Source organism: Nyctereutes procyonoides, unplaced genomic scaffold (genome assembly GCF_905146905.1).
Source record: "Nyctereutes procyonoides isolate TBG_1078 unplaced genomic scaffold, NYPRO_anot_genome, whole genome shotgun sequence".
NCBI classification, from domain to species: Eukaryota; Metazoa; Chordata; class Mammalia; order Carnivora; family Canidae; genus Nyctereutes; species Nyctereutes procyonoides.
Window position 1 is genome coordinate 46,062,315 of NW_026575131.1, and position 17,142 is coordinate 46,079,456.

The 17,142-nt window shown below is 50.3% G+C and overlaps 1 protein-coding gene across 1 annotated transcript in view; it reads left to right on the plus strand.

The window, feature by feature from the left end:
* The first annotated feature begins 1,131 nt into the window (after positions 1 to 1,131).
* MED26 (mediator complex subunit 26) overlaps positions 1,132 to 17,142 on the plus strand; it is a 53,477-nt gene continuing 37,466 nt past the window's right edge. Inside the window, exon 1 of the mRNA XM_055344658.1 lies at positions 1,132 to 1,427. Coding sequence (XP_055200633.1) covers positions 1,356 to 1,427 — 72 coding nt within the window. The 5' untranslated portion in view covers positions 1,132 to 1,355. The remainder of the gene's footprint in view (positions 1,428 to 17,142) is intronic.

Consider the following 17,142-nt stretch of genomic DNA (forward strand, 5'->3'; position numbering starts at 1 on the left):
GGGCTTCCAGCGAGCGAGCACGGCGCAGTGCAAGAAGGCAGCGAGGTGGGGGTGGGGAAGGAGACTCTGCTTAGACTTGACATTGAATAATTCTGGGTTTGACCTAGCACTCTGGGTGACCTTGGGCCTCAGTTTCCTCCCTTGTGAAATGTCTTGTTCAGAGAATGAGGGTTTCCGTTTCTCAGCACCCTCCGCCCAGCAGGGTTCTCCACCGGGGCCGCGCTGCCGGCCAGGGGACGCCTGGCGATGACTAGACATTTCTGGCTGACCGGACCGGAGAGCGCTACCGGCGTTGAATGGGTAGAGCCCCAGGATGCGGAGTACCCTAAAATGCGCAGGACGGCCCCTGCGGCCGGGGTCCGCCCACCCACGTCATCGGTGCCCAGGATGAGCGACCCTGGCAGAGACTCGGGCTTGCAACCTCGGGGTCGGTGGGCTCCCTGGGCTGGCGGGGGCCGCGGGGTTTCCCGAGCTGGCGTGACGGCTCCGCCTCCCCCCGGAGGCGCTGGGCGGCCCCTTTCCGTGATCCCAGCACGCCCAGCGCCGCAGACCTCCGCCCTCGGCGGGGGGGGGGGGGGGGGCGATGACCCTGCCGCGCGCGCTGTCACAACGTGGACCTGTCGCCCTCGCCCTCGCCCTCGGGGCCCAGGACCCCCGGCTCGGAAAACGTGGCAGCCTCCCCCGCCCGCGGCTCCCGTCACCTCCGTCGGTGGGGAAAGCTTTTCTCCCCAATGAGGAGTCCTTCCGCTGCCCCCCTCTGAGGCGGCCGCCCGGGGCGCCCAGGTTCAAGGACTCGGCGCGCTCCGCGCGTTTCCGTCGGAAACCTCAGATCCCCACGGCCCGGCCGGGGGCGGGGCCTCCAGGCGGCGGCCGTTGCCCCGCCCAACCGCCTCCCAACGGCTCCCTCGGCCGGGCGGTGGGCGGGGCGGGGCGGCGGTCCAGTGCGCCTGCGCGCGCATGCGTGTGGGCCCGGGGCGGGGCTCGCGCGCAGCCCCGCCCAGGCCCGGCGTCTCCGCCCGCCCTATCTCCCAACCTCCTCAGCGTGGCGCCGACGCTGCGTGCGGCGCGGGTTACCCAGAGTGCTCCGCGCGGGGGCAGCTCACTGGAGTTTGGTTCTCGAGGCGGCGGCAGCAGCGGCGGCGGCTCCGGTGGCTCCTCCTCCTCCTCTGGTGGCGGTGGCGCCCCGGGCCCGAGCCCCGGCTCCCCTCTCCGCCACCCCGCGCGCCCCCTCCTCCCCCGGCGCCGCGGGGAACATGAGGCTCCGCTCCCGGAGGCCGGCGAGTGAGTGACCCCCGTCCCCCGCCTCAGCCCGCCCGCCCGCTGGCCCGGCCGCTCCCCCCCGCCTCGCCCAGGCAATGACAGCGGCTCCGGCGTCTCCGCAGCAGATCAGGGACCGGCTGCTGCAGGCCATCGACCCCCAGAGCAACGTAAGTACCCGCTGCGCGGGCCGGGACGGAGGCCGCGTGGGCCCGGGACCCTCCCCCTCCCCAGTGCCCCTCGCCCGCTGGGCTCCGGGGAACCCGCCCGACGCCCACCTACCCCCGAGGGCCGCTGCCATCCCGGTCTCTCGCCCCACGGGCCCGAGCCGGGGGCAGGTCGGGCAGTCTGGCGGCGCTCGGTACGTGAGGCCGAGGCTTCCGTGCGGCCTGGGCGGACGGAGCAGACGGGAGCTGAGGCCAGAGCTTTCCCTTCTTTCTCGCTCCAGCTCTACGACCCCTGCTGCTCCTGACGGAGCTCACCCACGTCGCCCTTCCCCGGGGACCCGCGACCCCCGGGAAGTCCTCCCGGCGTGGGGGGAGGGGAAGGAGAAAGGCTGTGGAGCAACTGGTGTCCGGGGAATGACTCGGGAGCCTATGCCGCCTGTGTTTCGGCCTTTTGGGTGATCAGGGAAGTCCTCCTTCCCTCTTCTCCCGGCTGGAAGCACCTTCCTGGCTTCAGAGGGAACCCCCAGCCTACTTTGCCCTTAGCCGGTTGCCCAGGGCGCGTGGAGAGTCCCCCCTTGGTTCTGCCGGTGGACATGCCTTTGCCCGATCCCTCCTGGGAACGCTGCTGACGGTAGATGATCTCGGGGACGGTGGGATTCTTCCTATTACCTTTCTGGGCCTAAATGCCCATTGCGTCTATAACCGAGCCAGAGCCCCGCTTCTTGGTGTGAATTAGAGGTGATTATTTTCTCTCCTGTTTGTTCAAGAGCCCTCCTTCGTCTATCCCTTCCCCTCACCTGAGTGTTCCAGCTTGGTGGTTTGTCACCTAGACGGTCAGGGTTAACCCCAGAGTGTGGCTTTCTCAGACGGAGGTCCAGGTCCACCCAGGCTACTGTTTGCAAAGGGATCTCCTCTGCCCCCCTTCGTGTGTGTAGGGGAAGACTCCTAGTGTTCTCATATTTTCTCCAAAGGATTGTTGGCAGTAGGGGTTATTTTCCCCTGTGGCAGGAGCAGGTTGAGCAATAGGAAGATGTTGTGGTATCCAGGTATGAAGCGAGCCCCTGCATTTGCTGGGAGACCAGGAAGTGGCCATTAAGATCACTTTTTAATATGCTGGAGATCGAAGGAAAAAATATTATCTTGGGCTAGGTAACTCAGGTTTCTCTTTCTGTAGGGTTTTTGTTTTTCCTTACATGAGTTTGACTAATTACTCTTAACACTATGTTTTAGGTTGGTATTTTTAGAGTTATTCGCCTTGGATTGTATAATTTTGGTAAAAATTGAGAAGTTATGATCTTCTTAAGACGCTGGTTTTTGTATCATAAGTAATCCTCTTCAGGCCCCAATAAGATCAACTTGGTGGTAATTGTCTTTAACAAATGTCGTATACATTTTTGTTATGACTTTGGGGGTGGAGTAGGCACAAGCTATATAAAACCTTCTAGAATTTTTTGCAGTACCTGGTGCTGCTGCAGTTTCCAAGATTGAAATATTAGAGGACAAAACAAGTGACACGAGAAACGTAACCTTGGTGACTTTTTGCATCTTTTATCCAGAGTGTAATTTCTTGAATTCCATGTGCTTGTTTGCCTTCAGGAGAGTCTGAGAGGTTGCTGAGATATTAGCACTGATCTTAATGCCACCTAGGAGAGCTTTGGGATCAGGAGGCGCTTTGACAGGCGGTCACGATGTTGTAGATTAGGTGGAGCAGTGACCTCAGGGGTTCCAGTGTTCTGTAAGGCTGTAATCTAAAAGGTTCCTAGGGAGAGAGGAGGAAGGAAGGTTAGCCAGAAGAGAGAGAAGAAAACAAATCTCAGTTTTTTTGTATTTTAGTGAGTGCAGAGATGATACATTCATAGAAGCCCATGGTTTTAATGGCATGTAGTTCACATTTCATATGGTTTGTTTTGAGGGACTCTACCGATGGGTGTGCATAGAGTTCTGCTAATAAAAGTGTGGTGAGTGGAATTGGGAAACACGTCTCTGAATATGAGCGATGAGGAAAGTGCCTCTTTAAATGCTGCCATTGCTAGTGACCATCCATGAGCCTCGTCAGAACCTTTTGACAGGAGTGTGGCTTCGAGCAAACTCCACTGAGAAACTGGAGCCGTGGCAGAATAGGTTACCGGCAGAGATGGTGCGACCATAATTTTGCAGTTTCTCTGGATTGACCTGGGCTCAGGTGAGAGTGAGGTAACTACAAGAAAGCATTGCTGGCGCACAGCTGCTTTTCTCTACCTTGCCCAATTATGAACTCCACTTTGGGATAGTTAGTTGACACATATTTAAGATACTCATGGAAAAAAAAAATGGGGACAGTGTTGAAGAGCCAACACTAAAATTAAACCTCTTCTGAGAGAATTGTGTCATATAATGCTTACCTTTATGGGCATGCAATTATGGTTAACAAACTTAGCTTTTGCTTAAAAAATCAATGTCAGGCAGCTGACCTAATACCCACAAGTATCTGAGAAGTTAGTGAAGTAACAAAGTAACTGACCATCTCCTTGACAAATGAGTCCTTAAGAGGAAAGTTGTCTTTATGTTCTCAATTCTAGCCTCTGGAGTATTTGAATTTCTACAACAGCAGGCTCTGAGTTAATAATTTTGTCAACTCAGTAATAAAGCAAATCCTCTATACTCGGTTTCAAAAAGCAACTAACAGTTTTTTCAGAACAACCTAAGCCTTACTCTCCTTGTGGCATATGTCAGCCAGGGTGTTGAAAATCTCTGAAGTGTAGTGTGCGCATTTGTCCCAGCTTAATCTTGGTGCACAGAGTTGGGGGCTGTATCTTCCTTCTGCCTAGAGATTGGAGTCCGTCCACCTAAACACGGTCTCTTCGGCAGGTGATTAGGTTCTCGTCTGTGTCTGTAGAACACTCATTGTTTCATAGGAGTCTTCCTGACCAGAATGTGGGCTTCAGTGAGTATGGTTTGTTTCTTTTTCTAGAGCAGAAGCATTAGGTACTTTAGAGTCTGGTTAAACTGACTGAACCCTAGAATCCTTCTTGGGCCTGTGAAGCCTGTGTGACTGCTATATGCGCTGAAGTTCAGTCTGTGCTGAATATTCTAATTCAGAACTCTCTAGAACCGTGAAGAACACAGATGTTAGTCCAGCATCTGAGAATAGGTCTGACAGACAGTAGAGTGGGTACTGTATCACCATAACAAGGTGAATAATGACACAAGGCAGGCCTTGCTCAAAGCAGGTGAGCATCTCTGTAATCAGAGCAGAGAGAGGCCAGAGAGGACACTGGGCGGGGTGGTGGGGGGGGAGGGGGGGGTGGAAAGCGACTTGAACTTACCCAAGGCATCTGTGTAAAGGCCTCCTGGTGGTCAGGCTTTCCAGCAGGAAACTTCGGAAACTCTTTCTCACAGTTATGCAGATATCAGGCGCCAAGGGGAGATGGTCAGAGACCAAGGGCCTCTACAGAGAGGCACACACACAGTAATTTTCCCACCTAGGAATTTGAAGATTAAGATGTCACTTAGCTTCTCTGGGCTGCAGGGTCCTTGTCTACAAAGTGAGACTGGGAACCATGTATACACCCATAAAGCCCCTTCCAAATCCGGGGTTCAGATTCTAACATGAATTGTTCTAAAAGCTTTTTCTTTTAATGCAAGATGTGTTGTGTGAACTTCTTAAAATAATAAAATTCTGACAGAACTCGACAGAAAGATATATACTTTACATGACTTTGCAGTATTTCACCAGGGTCTCCTGCTTCCCCCCAGCAGCTTGGTAAGGGAGGTGGAGCAAGTAGCCCATCTCCCCTTCCTGCAGAGCAGAAGCCAACAGCATTATGATAGTAGGTGGGTGCCTTCTGTGGCCAGGAGAGGACAAGATGTTTTTGTTTCTACTGACTTCATTTGAGGTGACTGCCCTAAGGTTAGGGACTTACCCAGAGTTTAAGTGATGGTGCTGTTTCTACTTTTTTTTTTTTTTTAATTTTATTTATTTATTCATGAGAGACATACACACACAGAGGCAGAGACACAGAGGGAGGTGTGAGCTTCCCCGCAGGGAGCCCGAGGTGGGACTTGATCCCAGGACCCCGGGATCACAACCTGAGCCAAAGGCAGACACTCAACCACTGAGCCACCCAGGTGCCCCTAAGTGACAGCACTTTTAAACTCACAATGCCACTACACACTGCTCTCAAAGGTGGAAAGATGACTTCAGAAGAGGCCTGAGAGGGCAGTGTTCTGAGCTGGTAAGAAAAGATGTGGGGAGCCTCTTCTGTCCCACATAAGTTTATATGAGATTACAAATTGGTTTAGATTTACCTGTGATCGATCTAACAGGCTGATGATATTAGCCTGTCCTGGAAACATCTTGAGGTTTCTGTCAGGGACAGAGTCCTATGCCAGACCATGCTGTGATGTATGGCAACTGCCAACTGATATGGAGCTTTTCTTAAGTCTTGTGTGCCAGCTTGATTTTCTGCTTCAAGATTATAGCACTTACGATGTTAGCTTAAAATGCTGTTGATTCTGCAGAAAGGAGGGCTGTTAAAAATTATAAAAGGGAAGACTATTGGTTCTGATTCTCTTCAGCATGTTAAAATCTAAACATGTGGATTCTCTCTGATTACTCTGGTTGCCCAAATGCAGTGGCATTCTCATCTTTGGTCTTTAGATATGGCCAGAATGTATGGAAGAGAGCAATGTGGCGTTTTATGACTTTGGGAAACAGGTGGGTAACTAGTGTCACTTTTGAAATCAGTGTAAGTCCTTGTTCTTTCTCTCTCCTTCAGAAGAAGGTGGATTTTTCTTTCTTCACAGACGTCTCCTAGTGGTCCTCAAAAGTGCCTTGAGTTGAAATTAGAGTACATTGTCCTGGTTGGAAGGTCACAGAGGCCTGGAGGACTGTCCACAATCAGTTTCTGGGAAGGGGCTTCTGTCTTGATACAGATGTAAAAAGGCTCTCCATGGGCTCCTGGGCTCAAGATGTAGCTGCGTGTGGAAGGACATGCACCTCAAGAGTGTGCCTTGGGGGGCAGCCCCGGTGGCGCAGCGGTTTTGCGCCGCCTGCAGCCCAGGGCGTGATCCTGGAGACCCTGGATCGAGTCCCATGTCGGGCTCTCTGCATGGAGCCTGCTTCTCCCTCTGCCTGTGTCTCTGCCTCTCTCTCTGTCTCTATGAATAAATAAATAAAATCTTTAAAAAAAAAAGAGTGTGCCTTGGGGTTAGGTGAAGGAGAGGAGCTGTGTTCACCTGCACCTCAGTTTTGGTGTCTAAGTCAGCATCTTCTTAGAGCTCCACTTAAACCAGAACCAGAACTCAGTCCAGTCCCTAGGTGACTGCAGGTCCTGCCCGGTCCCCACTCTAAATTGCCATCTGGAAGCTGGGGGCTTTGTCTCTTCGTGGAAGTTGTGCCTCCACCTCACACTCCCCCCGCCATGGTGCTGTCCTGAAGAACCCCTCAGCTGGTTGTTGGGATGGGCGACTGAGTTTGTGGTTTGATGAGTGACTGCATAGGCAGTGCATTTTCAACCTGGCCTTTCTAGTGCCCACACTTGGAGCCCCCATCTGAAACTCCTTCTCTTCATTCACTCTCTCAGGGCCTGCATGTAGAACTGAACAAGTATGACATGGGGGGGGATTCTGTGAACTGGAGGATATTTCCTACATAAGGAAGACATAACCAATATTCTGCATGCGGTGTTTAAAAGTGGTCTCTGAATTCCAGGTCTGGTGAGGCCATACACTTACATCTCAGTTGCCAGCTGATTATACTGTTTATGGCAAAATATGGTAAAACTGAAAAAGGTGGCTCAGCAGTTGAATAAACATTTCTAGCAATTGCTTATGGTGTTGGGTATGTGAGATTCAGACCTGTAGGTGCCCAGCTCCTGCCCTAGAGGGACCTGGAACCGGAAGAGAATTTGCAAATGGGCAGTCTGGGGTGGGGTGTGACGTTGAGGGGGCAGGGGTAGTCTTACAGGGCTACAGCTCTTAGGTCCAAATGGAAAAGTTCTTTTTTTTTTTTAAGATTTTATTATTATTTTTTATGATAGTCACAGAGAGAGAGAGAAGCAGAGACACAGGCAGAGGGAGAAGCAGGCTCCATGCACCAGGAGCCTGACGTGGGATTCGATCCCCGGTCTCCAGGATCGCGCCCTGAGCCAAAGGCAGGCGCCAAACTGCTGCGCCACCCAGGGATCGCCCTGAAAAGTTCTTTGTGTGTCTTATTCAGATATAGATATAGAGGATATAGATATTCTCTTATTCAAAGAGGATGAAATGACTTCTTTAGAATGCTTTATAATTTGAGTTAAATGAAAAGTTTTAGAGTCAGATGCAGGAAGTCAGTTCTTGGTTCGTCTCTGACCCAAGGGAAACAGAATTTGGAGGGATAGCTGGCAAATTCTCTAACAGTTTGCCTTCTCAGTAGTGGGATGGGAAGGGGGCAAGTATCAGGCTCTTTGAAGGTCCTGGGGTCTGTTTTCAAGTATTTGAAGAGCTGTGTACCCTCGGGTTAGGTTAGCTCTGTGTGGCTTTCCAAGGCAAACCGAGAAAGGGAAGGCAGGAGTTCTGGGAGGCAGGCCCTGCTGCACTTGGGGGAGCTCTTGCTTATTGCTAGAGCTGGCTCGAGACAATCCAAAACCTCTGTGCCAAGTGGGTTTGCAGACATGCCTGGGCCTTCCATCTAGAACCTCTGTCTGGACCCCCAGACTCCTGCCCAAGAGTTCCTAGAGGTTCTGTGATTGTGTGAGGAGCCCACTAAAAAGGTGAAGGGTCACATCAGGTGATGTGCCACTGCTAGGCAAGTAAGGTTGAAAAGCCTTTGAATGCTCCTGGGAGGGATCCCTGGGTGGCGCAGCGGTTTGGCGCCTGCCTTTGGCCCAGGGCGCGATCCTGGAGACCTGGGATTGAATCCCACGTCGGGCTCCCGGTGCGTGGAGCCTGCTTCTTCCTCTGCCTGTGTCTCTGCCCCTCTCTCTCTCTCTGTCTCTCTCTGTGTGACTATCATAAATAAATAAAAATTAAAAAAAAAAAAAAAACCTATGAATGCTCCTGGGACCGGAATGAAGTTTTCTGTCTCTACCTGCTGGAGGCTATAAAATGGACAGCTGTAGCCTACAGAGCACCTACTATGTGCCAGGTACAGAGTGAAGTACTTTGCATCATGGCTTGCTCTCTGAACTAGTCCTGGAGGTAGATGCTCCGTTTTCATTTTAGGGGAGAGCAAAGATTAATGACCTCTCCAGTGTTGCAGAGGATGCTATGGGCCTAAACCTGGTGCGGGTAGGCTTAAAAGTGGTGGGCTTAATGACAGTCTCATGCCTCCCACGTAAGCATTGCCCAGCAGGGAATTTGGACTCCACTGTGTCTTCTGAGGTTTAACCTCATAAATACAAAGTGTTTTTAAATGTTAAGTTTTGTGTTTCCATTTCCTTCACAGTTCCCACAATCTTTCCCACTTTGAAATCTTCTAGCCTAGTGTTTCCTAATCTTTTTGCCTGTCAGGATCCATTTCTATGATCAGAAGTATTCAGGAGCTTCCACATAACGACAGGTGTACTTTGAGTAGCTGTTTTTGAGAAAATTCAAGGAAAGAACCTACTCCTAATCTAGTCATGCTTTGAAATGACGTCGTGTCTTATCGTCAGAACAACATCTATTTAAATCTCTAAGCTAACCTTACTTGTTTGTGTGTGACACATAGGATGGGACCCTCTGTACCTCACATTTGTGGCCTTCTAGAATCCCTGCTACTCTCCTTTTCCAGGAACTTTACCTGCTTTCATCCCAGACAGTTGCCCTCAGGCACTCTGCATAACTTAAAAACCCTACATTCCTGCTGATAACAGGTCTTGTTGATTACATTTTCCATGGGCTTGCAAGCTCTTTGGTAGTGGAACATGAGTTAATCCCCATGTTTCTAGGACTTCCATAGCAGGCCGGTGCTCAGAAGGTTGTTGATCTTCCTGTGAAAAAGGCCAATCTTGGGAGCTGGCTGTCAGTACTTACTGAGCAGGTAGTAGGAGCCACTACTTTTCAGCACTTCTCAATACATTTAATCTGTACAGCAACACAGGGAGGGAGGTACTATTGCATAAACTGAGGCTCTACAGATGCACAGTTAGAAGGGACCACACTGGGATTGGGAACCCCCCCCCCCATCAGTCTTCACCCATGTGCTGCCGCCTCCCATGTCACCCGAGAGAGCATAGTAGGTACAAGGTAGCATTCCACTCTCCTGTCCCAAGTCTGGATCCTCATGCTGGATTTCTGTAGTATGTTTTTCTGCCAGGCTGGGAGGAAAGTTGTACCTGAAATGCTTGTGCTTTCTCTTGAACTGACTGAGGAAAAGGCATGAGGCATTTTTTTTCCTTTTTGTTTTTTGTCTGGCATTTTTCACCCCAACATAGAAAAGACGACTCTTAATCTTAGATCCCTGCCTCTCTATGGGCCCTGGAGATGCTGTTCAAATGCTGGCTTGGGACCCCTTTGGTCACGTGACAAACCAGACCTTTCCTAGACACCCCTCCCCGCTGGGTTTCATCAAGGCCAGAAAGTGGGTGATGCTTCCTCTAGGCCATACCCTGTGGTGGGTCAGCCTCCGGACTACTGGGGAGATCCTGGTCACCTATTTACTGTGTATAGAGTGATTTCTTAGGTGGTTGGCTGTGGCTGGCCTTGACTCTCTGGTGGTGGCAGGGTGGGGGGCGGAGGCAGTAGTTCTGTGGTTCTTTCTAGAAGATTCATGTATATGTGACTGCAGCTTAGTAGGTGGCCTGGCAGCCCTCTTCGAGGCACTGGTAGCCCCACTGCCCTGCCCATACCTGTACCTTTGGCTCCACCCGCTACCCTCACCTATGGTCACACTTGGCTCTGGGTAGCCACCTGATCCACTAAGCTGACTGCTTGCACACATGGGGACTGGGTTCTTTTTGTCCTCCCTCCAGTTCCATTAGCTCTCTTGATCCCTCTTGTTGTCAGGTCCCTGGCCCAGCTCAGATTGGAGTATGAGGGGTGGCCATGTTCTATTTCCCCAGCTGACTTCCAAGGTAGCTACCTGCCCTCCTCTTCTTAAGGCCAGCCCTTCTGGAAGCTACTTCAGGTAGATACTTCTCAATTTTATTTACCCCATGCATCTTGCAGCTTTGCCAAGCAAGCAGTTGGCACGCTGGCTTTTGAGTGCTGTCTATGGGGGATGAGCAACGATGATGTGTAGTTAAAATAGGAACAGTTTACCCTTTTTGCCAATTGTTTCACTTTATTTCTTTCAAGTGTTCAGTTAGATAGATGCCAGCAGAGCATTTGTCTTCTACTTTTACTAATTTTATTGGCCAGCTACCTCCAGAGGGAGGGTTGTACTTTGCTTATGACAGGAGCTTAAATGCAAAAGGGCTAATTGGCTTGTGCCAGTCAAAGGCTTAAAGGTGATTCTGTTCTCAGGTGAGGACCTGGCTTTGCTCCATCTCTTTTGTAGCATTCCGTTCACACAGTGAGGTGTCTTCCAGCTCCCCCAGTTGGAGATTCACCTTCTTTGATCATCATCCAGAAGGAAGAGAAGGAAATGCTTTTCCACAAGTTTCAGCAGACGTTACTTGGTGCTTTTCTGGGCTTTGGTAGAATTAGTAGGCTCTGTTGATTGATTTACTCCAAAGTCTGAGCATGGTATTAGTTCCTTCCAGAATAGAGAGGATCCCCCCAAGAAGCATTAGGGTCCTGTTGCTGGGAGGGAGGGGATTCTGGGGTGGGGAATGAGCTGACAATGTCCCCTGAGTGCATGCTGGTTTAATCACCTCTTTGACGTGATGATATCATTAAAGAGTTGGGTATTGTGCTGGCCTGGGAGACTTGAGTCCAGACACAAAATGAATGTGACTGAAACATAAGGTCTAGAGTAAGCAGTGGAGTGGTTTGGATGATATGAGGTCACGGCATGGGGTTCTGAGTACCCACTCCTGGTTGAATCTGCAGACTCTGATTTGCCTGTAGTCACACTTGGGTACTTTGCTGTTACCTTGTGTGTATCCGTGCTGGTGCTGGGTTGCAGCTTCTGACTCCATTCTGGGCTGAGGAGCACTTCAGTAGTCTAGGAGAACCTGCCACAGTGCTGCTTGATCCCTAGTCCCCATCATTTCTCCTGGTGCTGCATCCAGCCCAGGCATAGGGATATGCTGCAGTCCAGGAGGCCTCTTGTCGCCATGAGGCAGCACCTAGAAGCAGGCAAGAGCTGAGTTCTCCAGACTTCTCAGAGGCATGGATGGGCACTGGATGGTCTGTTCAGATCTGATTGTCCAGCCCATTTCCTCTTGCCCTTGGTTAACCTGGGTAACCGGAAACTGGTACCTGTACTTCCCGGCCTGGCTTCTTCCCCTTAGGTTAAACTGAGAAGGGTAGGGTCAGGTGATCTTTCACAGCCTTCTCTATTTTTCCCACCCTTTGTTTTGGGGGGAGGGGTGGCTCTCAGCAAGCACCAACCAAAGTTGATGATGTCTGCTCCCCCTTTGCTGGATTCTGGAAGCCTAGCAGTAAGAGAAGTGGTCCACATGTTAGGTTTTAGGCATGGTCATGGGAGGAAAGGTTTGTGAATGGGTATTTCACTTTCACTTCTATTTTAAAGGAGCTTCTCAAGCATTTAAACTTGGTGACAAGGTTGGTGGTTGGTGACAAGGCAGTGCCGCCACTGAGTGCAGGAGCTTAACTTCTCAACAAAGGGCAGAAACATCACCCCACCAGGTGTTATATGAGCTTGTCCTGCCTTTGCTTGTAATGCCCATCAGACCCATCACTGAGTTAAAGTGGTATTTGTGAGTGTGTGCGTACGTGTGTGTGTGTCTGTCTGTCTTGTGGACAGACTTCTTCCACATAGTGGGAAATGTAGCAGCTCCAGAGTTTGACTTCTTGAAAGGTAGGCCATTGAAGAAGAGGGGATTTACTCTCTTGCTTCCAGTTTGGAAATTCCTGGAGAATCACCCTGGCTTGGCTTGGGGGTGAAGGAGGCCTTGTAAGAAAATAGCAGTGCCCACAGGAAGTCAGGGAGGAGCATACAGAAGCAGGGTCTGCGGTTCAGACAAAAACAATAGGTGTCCCCAGCCTGCTTTCCTTCTCCTGTGTGACAGAACAGGAACAGTAAGGACACTGGTCCAGAGTGGGGGTAAGCCTATTTGGGGTTTCTGGTGAACCTGCCTGTCAGCTCTCCTTAGAGGGGAGTGGGTGCCTGCTTGTCATCACAGGAATGATACTCCTGTTAGGATTACAGTGAATGTGATTTTCTATCTGGTAGGGGGTGGGCTCCTCCAAGTTGGGAAATAGGAAGTGGCCTCATCTGCTTTGTGAGATGAGCTGACCTGGGCACAGGAATCTACTTGTGTTTGTACTCCAGGCTGTCTTCTTGGGTCATCATAACTGTCTTCAGTTCCTTACTATAGGGTTGGTGCTGAGTGCACCTGTGCAGGAGTGAACGAGGCCTGAGGCCTAAAACTGATCAGTGCCCTGTTCCCCTTGCACGTTGCTGTGTTGGCTAGTCCATTGTCTCCAAACCTTCTGCCTCTGCCATGGTCCCTCCTTATCCCCGAGCATTTTGGCTTTGTCCATCACTACCCAAGGCCCTGTCTGTCTTTAAGGCTTACTCCAGGTGCTCTTAGAGCCATGGTTTCCAGCAGCACCTGAACCCTGTCTCTCCAGCTGACTGTTGTCCTGGATGTACAGCAGCCCATTCCAGAGTGGAGGCACCTTCTTCCCTTCTGCCTTTGGTATGCTGCCCTTTGGTGGTTGGCGGTGCCACCGCTCCGCAGGCTACCTCAGAACTTTCCTGGTGTCCCCCTCCCGTGGCAGCCCTTTTCCTGCAAATTGGGATCTCCTGGGAGGTCTAGTACAGCTGCTTAGCAGCTGGTCTGCCTCCTGCTGTCCTCTCCACACCAGCTGAAGAGTGAATGTCGCAAAACACAGACGTTTCATCCCCTCTTTTGGGTCTGTGTGGCTGACTGGATAATGTGAGTTTTTTAGGTAGCATATAGTGAGTGAAGAAGACAGTCTTTCTCTGGATGAAAAACTTGGGCTTTGTCATTAGGCAAAACCAAGTTGGAATCTTGATTTTCCTCTTCACCTTGCAGCCTTGGATGAGGTCAGGTTTTCAGCCTTCATTTTCTCAAGAGGATATACATATGCTGCTTAGGAAGGCTCTTGAGGATGGGATGTGGCCCCAATCCCAAAGTGCCCTGGGTACTGACATACATAGCATGGCTTGATAGTGGGCAGCCATGTAGCTGCCAGTTCCTGTCCTTCCCCTCTGATCCATGCCTGTTGGATTCATAACTGGGAACTAGCCAGTCATTGGGTTGCCTCTTCCTGGCCAGTGATTGGTTTGAGAATGGACCTGTGACCCAATCAAAGCCTGTGAAAGTTTTAATACTTTGCTGGGGTAGTAGAGGGGAGACATGAATGGGAGAGGATATGAGCAGTTGCTGCTAGGGTCTCCTACTTGGGGACAGCCTGCCCAGGCGTGAGACCAGCCCAGAGAGTTGAAGGGAGGATTAAGTCACCATGGCATGACTGGCCCAAGGTGAGCCCTGTCCGAACTTTTCAGTTAAGCGCGCCAGTGGCTTCTTTTCTGAATGAGGCCTATTTGAGCTGGCCTTTCTGTTACTTGCAATCAAGAGTCTAGACAGAATCCGTCAAGTACAGTATGCTCCAGTCTCTGGCTTAGGTATCCTCTCCCGCTGCTCTAGCCGTGCTCCGTTGCTCATCAGGCAGCTCTTGAGCTGCTAGTGTACCCACACCTGGATAGCTCTCCCTCCCTTTTTTCTCCCTCCCTCCTCACTTCTTACCTGCCTCTCTGGGCTCTGGGCCCAGGGCACCTCCCCCAGGAAGGACAGTGTCAGCTATCTCAGGAGCACTGTCTTCTGGCTGTTCTGGCATTCTGGTCTGATCTTTCCCACAGCACCTTCAACCTGTCTGACATGCCTTATTGCACCCCCTTCCTCCCACACACGCACATGGTTTGTTTTGCTGGTGCATAGTGAGCCCGTTCATTCTGTTAGGGTCAGTGACCAGTTTATGAACTGATGTGGGTCCATGTCTAATTTCAAAACTATAGACGAACACAAGCAGTGCCTAACTGGGGAGGGTCAAATTGGGTTGAGGATAAGAGTTCAGGTTTGATGGGGCCTGGGCAGGGCAGCTGGGATGGCTGGGTCCCTGGAGGACTCTTTGTTCCTATTAGGACTACGTGGCCCTCTCCAGACCTTAGCCTTTTTGGGTCCTCCTATAGTATGTGAGTTCTCTTGGAACTGTAGTGGCATAGTTAGCACTCAGGCACTGGGCCTGTCCCGTGTGTGCCCCATAGTTCTAGGGAGCCTGGGGATCCTGGCAGAGAGTGACAGGACCCAGGGAAGGGGGAGGGCGCTCTAGGTGTCGCCACACTTGTCTAGCCTCTTCAGTGGGCAGTGAGCCCTTCAGGCCCAGCCCTGCAGGAGAGCACTGGCTGCCTGCCTCCATCTCATAAGTGAGTCTCCAGCCAGGATGACCCCTCCCCACTGCAGGGGGTTCTGAACCCTGAGCACCTACTGTGTTGTGAGAGCAGCAGCTTCAGTCCTTCTTTTGCTTCTGTCTGCATGGCCTTGAGGCAAATCACTTCCTGTTTCTGAGGCTCCGTCTCTTTATTTGTGGCTTGGGGCTATTGGAGCCATCACCTGGTAGTGGTGTCCTGAGAGGCTAAGCATGTCTGGTACAGTGCCCAGCTTCTGTTGAGTCACTGACCATGAGGGAACAGGTACTATCCGTGTGATAGGTGAACAAAAGAGGGAGGGAGGTTGTCCTTGCCGGAGGGCATGCAGAGAGGGGAGAATAATCCTATCAGTGACCAGAGACCTGCAGATGGAGTTCATAAAGGTTATTTTTAAATTTTGAGGCCTTAATAGAAAAAATAGGAGGACCAAAGCAGCAGCTCTTAAGGTGTCCTTGCTCTCTGCTAGGTATTATCCCATTTCTCCTCCCATAGAGGTGGCGGAGGCTTATTAGCAGATTGAAGTAGCTAGTCACCTGGCCGCTGTGTAGCTGAACTCAGAGCATTTGCTTTCATCATGAGATAACACTGCAAGCCTGCAGAGCGGGAGAGGGGTCTAAGAATCCCTGTGGAAGTCTTTTCTTCCTTCCAGAGCACTGCATGCTGATGGAGATGATCAGTGTGGTGATCACACACGCTGTCCAGTGTAGTGGCTCTGAGCCACACATGGATGACGAGTACCTAATGTGTGGCTGGTAAGACCAAGGAATGGACATCTAAATTTCTATTTGATTTAATGACCACCTGAATTGGACAGCGAATTTCTGGGGCCTCAGATTACCTGTGCTTCGGTTAAGAGCTTGGGACTGTTATCTTTTTCCACATAGGAAGTGGGGGAGTAGGTTGTACCTGGCCTAGCAGAGAGGTGTAGAATGGGGCTGCTGTCCCTTTCTGGCCACACACTTGTCTCAACCCCTCTCCAACTAGACAGCTCTGGTTTCTCCAATGTCTCTGAATCTCTGAGCCATATCAGCTCCATTCATGAGGTCTTGTCTTAAGGAGAAGAAAGCCCCTTCTCATTTCTTAGGTTTGGGTTGATGAATGCAGTTAACAATCAAATAGAAATCCTTTGAGCCTCTTTCCTTAAAAAGAGAGAGAGAGAGAGAGAGAGAGAGAGGTGGACAGACAGAAAGATAAAAAGAAAGTACTTAATATGCAGGGGTTTTGGAGTTAGACTTGGGGTTCAGATCTCTACTGCTCTGTCTCAGATGTTTGTCATGGGACAGTCACATCACATATTTTTCTCTCAATCTCAAATTTGATGTCTATAAAATGAGAACAAAACAAGTCTTGCCTTAGTAAAGGGTACATCCTAGACACTGAACCATGTATAAGCCCCTCCCCACCTTTCTGGGAATGGGGGCAGGTTATTCCCCTGGATGAGTTTGTAGATATTTAACTTTGGTTTTCACAGATGCTGTTCTTTCTCAAAGATAGTCTTCCCTTTAGTGTGAGCAGTGAGCAGTTACCAGACAACATTGCATAATTTTACACATTTCTAAAAGCTCCCTGGAGGTGGGAAACAGGAAGAAATAGGTTGTAGAATAAAATCTGAGTCTTGTAGAACGCACGATGCACTTCTTTGGAAGAGGTGCTTTGGTTGGAACTCCCAGTCAGAATTAAAACCTGTCTGAACTTTTCTGAATCCCTTTGTATTGCATTAGTAGATGGGGGTGGTCAAAATGTGAATTTGTGAGTGAAATAGCCTTTAGGAAACAATGTCCTTTCTGAATGGAGAGGATATTCACAACTAACAGTCTCAAGATCTCAGAGACATTACCAGACAGAGAAATGTTGATGTGGTTAATAATCAGAAAATATACCTTGTACTCAGATATGTGGGAAGAATGGCATTGACAGGAAATCAAGACTCGAATCAAAGCTACCCTGTTGCTATTTTACATCTATCTCTGAGTCCTTCTCCCACCCTGCCCACCTCATCCCACACCACCCTGCTGCAGGAACGGGGATCCAGGAGCTATTTCATACTTCACTCTTTTGAAAAATTTTTATGTAGGGAGAGGCATAGCCACGTTGGTGTCCTGCGATCTAGTCATTTTACTCCTAGGAATCTATTAACAGGTACATGATAATTTTAATGACAATGTTAATAGATACATTCACATAATAATGATTGTTGATGTTATTTATTTAACGTCATGGGAGAAGCTTAGGAAACATGGTGCATGTACA